We start from the raw sequence: 5,327 nt of genomic DNA, 5'->3' as shown, positions 1-5,327 counted from the left end.
TGTCCCTCCACCGCTTGTCCCAAGTCCCTCTCCAGCTCTCCTGGAGCCCCTTCAGGCACAAGGATGCTTCTCACCTCCAACACTTCCCAGACAACTCAGGCCCCCCCACACTGGTTCTACCCTGAGCTGCCCAGCCCTCAACCAGGATGGAAACTCCTGAGCAATCTCTTTGGGAAAACCCAAAGGAATTATTCACATGCCTCCAAACCCATTTAAGATCCCAACTTTCGTGGCTACACTGGAAATACCAACGATTGCCCTCAGTGGAGGAGCAAAACCAAGCCCAGTCCCCTTGCAGGTGTGTGTGGGAAAGGGGATCTCTTTACCAGTAGTCGTAGCTCTCGTCCCAGTTATCGAAGTGGATCAGCAGCCTGTTGTCCACCACGTCTGTGATGGTGGCCACGCAGATCAGGGAGGGATTCTTCTTGTCCACTGCCTCCAGTTTCATCCCCAGACGAAACCCAGAGGGTGTGACAGGCTGAGGAACAGGACAACAGGGAAGGGAAAATCAGCCACGCTGTTGGCCAAGCCTAATTCTCCTTACAAACTCATTTGTAACCCCAAAACCCACAGGCCAAAACACACTGCAGTTACCAGCAAGAGGTCTGCAGGCAGGATTTCCCTGAGTTCTGGCAATGACTGTTTCTGTTGCCAAAAAAGAGCTGATGTGGCTCGAGAAACAGCATTTCCAGGTAAACCCAGCACCACAGACTCCCAGGCTGAGACAGAAATGCCTTTGCAGTGATGGGTGTGGCAGGTCCTGTCTCACTGGGGGAAAAGTTCAGGGAGTCCTCAAGGAGAAGAAGAGACTCAGTGGGAAGCAGAGCAGAGCTGGGCCCTGATCCCACTGGAGTCAGTGCCTGTCCATCTGCAGTGTCCAATCCATCAGCCTTTGTGTCACTGGAGTGACACAGATGGCAGGGAGGGTGAGGCAGGGACTGAGGGTAACAACCACAAAGAAAGCACCAGGGGGTGAAGGATGAAAAATGCTCCAGATCCACAGCCCCATAATGAATCCCATGGCACACATGAGCATGCTGCTGGAAACCAGAAATTATTTTGGAAATGATTAAATTAGGGGAAAGGGACACAAATATCCCGACTGCAGGGACACAGCAAAACAGACGGCTGTAATATATTTAATAAATGGTCCAGTAAATCTTTTCCTCCAGCATTAAGGAGGAAGGGAAATACAAATTCTTTCTCTGGGAAGTCAGTGACTAGGGGAAGGAAGAAAAATTGTACTAGTTTTCCATCTTAAAAATAAATCACAGCAGGAAGCAGTTTGCATCTGATTGTACCACAGTTGTACCTCTGACATGAGCATATTAAAACCATGTAAATAATCTGGTCAAAATTCACTTAGCACCAGACCTATTGAAACACCTTCTATTCCACATCACCACTTACAGTGCTGAGGGTCTTAAAAAGGCTTTTTGGAGCTGCTTGAGCTTTGCAATTCTTCAGATAGGAAGTCCAATTAAATTCTCCCTCCTTGAAACCTGGGAAGAGAGATAAAAAAATTGTTCTACCTGGCCCCGGAACATTCCGACAGGCTTTTCAGAAATGGAAATTACCTGGGAAGAATATGAACTTTGCATGATAACTGCCCTGCTAAAATCTTCAGGGGATGTGCATTCCAGCTAAAGCATCTCTCTCTTTTTCACTCTAATGGCCAATCATTAATCTCAACCTTCAGATGTTTCTGGGAAATCGAATGCAGGGAAGAAGCAAGTCCTGAACCCCAAGGAGACATCCAATACAGAGTTTCTAATTTGACTAACAACGTCACTCTCTGGGAACATCAAAAAGAAACTGTTTTGTTCTTCTGTGAGTCACTGTGTTAGTTACACCTCTTCCCTTTAGCCCCTCAGATCGAGTTCCATGCTGAAATCACACTAAAAATGAAACACGCAGAGCCAGGACAGCCAGTTCTTAGGAGAATTTATGGTTTCTTGTACACCACTCTATTTTTTTTTTCCATACCTTTAGGAGGGAGCAGCTTATGGCTTGTTTTTTCACACCAGCCCACAGGATGGATGTCTGAGGAATCAGCATTAGCCCAGAAGTCATAACACTCTGGATACCCATCAAAGTGCAGTCGCATCCTGTAGCCTTGGATCTGCAATGAGAGGAGCTCTGATTGCCAGAAAGGGTCATAAAGAACTTAAAGAAAATCACTAATCAACTGCATTGTTCTTTCCCATATTTATTCATTACAGGCCATTAAAAGGTTTGCTATTCTGAGCTACGATTGCAAAAATCTGACAGGAAGGATTTCAGGCAGAGACCCTCAACCACATCACAGCATTCCTTCACTGTCACCTGGAACTCCTAACCATTAATTAATTCATGTACTATTATTTTTATGTTTCTACTTTTTACTGGAAAAAAAAAATCCTCAATGTACATGGGACTTTTGGAACCAAAGACAGGAAAAGCAACTACCTCAGCCACTGTGAGAACACAGAATCGAGAGGGGTGTTCAGGATCCAGCCCTTCCAATTTCATTCCAACTTTAAATCCATTCCGGCCTTGTGGGAATGATTGATACTGTGAGGGGGGAAGAAACACTTGCTTTCAATTCCTAGAGACAAAAATCTATTGCAGAGCAGTCATTAGATGTACTCAAAGCTTCAAATGTTCAACTCAGAGAAGAAAATTCTAGCCCCAAGTGATTGCTGCTCGAAGAGACAGGTGCAGGTTCAGGGATCAATAATGGCATGATCACAGGATTTCAGATTTGTTATTCTAATGAATCTCTCAAAAACACTGAACCACGAGCCTGTTGCAATTAGCTGTGAACAAATCTTTGAGCAGATGCAGAAATGAGCTCTTCTCAAACACAAAAGAATCCCTTTCCCAGCCCGAAGCAGAAACAGAGGTGGGAAAGCTCAAATTACTTTGTCTGTCAGTCCAGACTCTCCCCAGAGGTAACCTGGCATCTTCAAATGCTGAAAGGGACAAGGCAGGTTTGATCTGGAGCCCAGTTACTCCAGAAAACATTTGTGTTTTTCAATACAAACGAAACAAGTGAAGTGTAGTAAAGGTTTAAAATAAACCTGACCTGGGATTGTAAATGGCTTTTTGACTCTCTGCAGGACCTGACCTTCCTGCTCAGCTCACTCTGGAAGGACCAACAGCCCTGGGCTTTGAGGAGCTCACAGGGAGCTGAATGTTTAATGTGCAGGAGCAGCTTCCCCAGGGCTGCACTCCCCTCTGCCACCTTCACTGAAGGGACACAGCTCCCTCCCTCCCTCCTGCCAGACACTCACTGAGTGAATCCACAACATTCCCAGAGCTGACTGACTCCAGTTTCCCACAGGGAAGGCTGGAAGGGCTGTTGTACAGCCACAGGTATGTGACAGACATTAAGCTGTCCCCCTCCAGCAGCCCTTGGATGTTGCCTACCAGCCCATTTATCCAGAGCAAAGCTGATCCAAAGAGCTGCTGTTTATTTGGGAGTGAGATCCAACCAGCATTTCTAATACCCTGGTTTGGGATGAGACTCCCAGGGCAGATGCCTCATTGCACAGGAACGTGTGAGGGTTTCTCTGCCTGTTTGCACCAGAACAACTCAGAAATGTTACTGCTGGCTTGAGGGTGGTCTCCAACCCCACTCCACCGAGCCAGAAATCCTGCAATGCCGCCTGAGAAAAACAGAGCAAGGGAGTGGAAAAAGCTGCCAACCTCTCTGAACAGTTTGAGGGGAGCAGCTGGCATCTGTTCCTCTTCCAAGTAGGAAACCCAGTTCCATACCTTCTTCTTTCCAGGAAGCACTAATTAATCAAAAACAAAGAGGAAAAATCAATGTTTCTCTCCGATGCTTCCCGCTTTTCTCCTCCTCTCTTCTCCTTCTCCTCCCACGTACACTCCAGCTGGTTTGCTGTGGCACCCCAAAGGAGGCAGTGTTACCCAACTTTTGAGGAAAAGGAGGAATTCCAGCAGCAGGAAAACCGTGCTCATTCCTCACTGAATGAAAATTTGTCACAGGTCAAATGGATTGTGGCACCCGTATTCCCTGGCAAGATGCCCATGGAAAGGTGCCAGTGGAAAGCCTGGACAAGGCAGAATAACTTAAAAATGTGGAAATTAATTCCTTCTCCTGGTATTTCACAGAGGAATAAAGGGTTAAATATAAGCTAACAGACAGCACAGAGAGGCATATAACTGCAGCTGCAATAAACCTAAAATACAATAGATGAAAAACCAAGTGAATTTTCATTCAGTTCACAAGATTTTATAAATATATATATATACACACACACATGTATTTATAGCCTTCTAATAACACAATGCATCTATTAGAGAGGCAGCTCCCAGCTAATGAAAATAACTTGGATTCATTCTAGAACCACAGTCATACACACAGAAAATTACGTTTTAAATGTACATTAAACATCTCCCCCCAGTAACACACTAACTCATTTAAGGTATGTAACACATTTCAGTCACAGTCTAGAATCAATCTCATTGTTTACAACTTATTTTCTCTTTAGCATTATAGGTTCTGGCTCTGAAGCTCTCCAAAGTCAATGGAAAGAAGATTCTTATTGTCTTCAGTGAGCTTTGGATCAGGCTGGCTCCTTCCAGATCCTCACACTGTGCCCATCATGCAGGGAAATCCAGGATATTCCCCCTAATACATCCCAGAAGCTGCCTGTGGTAAGAGGGTTATGTACCTAATAAGCTACTCTGAATGTGAAATGAGCTCTACTGTCCTTTCCTCTTCTGTTGTTTATTATTATTATTATTATTATTCACTTTATAATAGCTACTAAAAAAAAAAATCTATAAACATTAAAGAAAAGAGACTCTGAGCTTAGCTCACCTTGTTTTATTGGTTTAGTGTTTCTGCGGCTTTTCATATTATTTGATTTATTCTTCTCCTAGACACAGATATGTTAAAAAGAAGTTTAGCAAGGTTGGTTTTCCCTCCCTCTGATCATCTCACAATGCAGGTACAATAAGGATGGAACAGGTAACTACTAACAGGACTATTAGCCAGTATTATGTCTCTTGAATAACCCTGCAAGAACAGCAGTAGGGAATGCTACACAGATAACTTTGATCCTGCAGTATCCCAAAGTGCTTTACAAGTTATTTAATACATGCTCCTGGAGTTCATTTAAATGTGGCTGCAGAAGAGCAGCACAGGCCCAAAATCTCCATTACAATACAGAGGATTTGCTTTCTGCAGTGCAGGATTTGCTCCTCAAGTCAGCAGCATTACTGTAACTCCATTCTCCTTTCCCTTTCTCGTGTCCTTCCATGCCAGGGAATGGATAGAAGGGGAAAAAAAGTCATTGCTGAAGGCCTGAAGGAAG

At 44.4% G+C, this 5,327-nt stretch overlaps 1 protein-coding gene across 1 annotated transcript in view; it reads right to left on the bottom strand.

Moving 5' to 3' along the window:
* The window catches only part of LOC103756274 (lethal(3)malignant brain tumor-like protein 3), a 39,756-nt gene that overhangs the window by 21,043 nt on the left and 13,386 nt on the right, over positions 1 to 5,327 (bottom strand). Inside the window, exons 2-7 of the mRNA XM_029963013.1 lie at positions 4,832 to 4,889; positions 3,691 to 3,779; positions 2,449 to 2,553; positions 1,987 to 2,122; positions 1,411 to 1,502; positions 326 to 478 (exon numbers count right to left, since the gene is read on the bottom strand). Of these exons, the coding sequence (XP_029818873.1) occupies positions 326 to 478; positions 1,411 to 1,502; positions 1,987 to 2,122; positions 2,449 to 2,553; positions 3,691 to 3,779; positions 4,832 to 4,889 (633 nt within the window). The remainder of the gene's footprint in view (positions 1 to 325; positions 479 to 1,410; positions 1,503 to 1,986; positions 2,123 to 2,448; positions 2,554 to 3,690; positions 3,780 to 4,831; positions 4,890 to 5,327) is intronic.

The sequence above is a fragment of the Manacus vitellinus genome, unplaced genomic scaffold, assembly GCF_001715985.3.
Source record: "Manacus vitellinus isolate BGI_N305 unplaced genomic scaffold, ASM171598v3 scaffold_52_pilon, whole genome shotgun sequence".
NCBI classification, from domain to species: Eukaryota; Metazoa; Chordata; class Aves; order Passeriformes; family Pipridae; genus Manacus; species Manacus vitellinus.
This window is presented reverse-complemented; position numbering and strand designations above follow the sequence as displayed.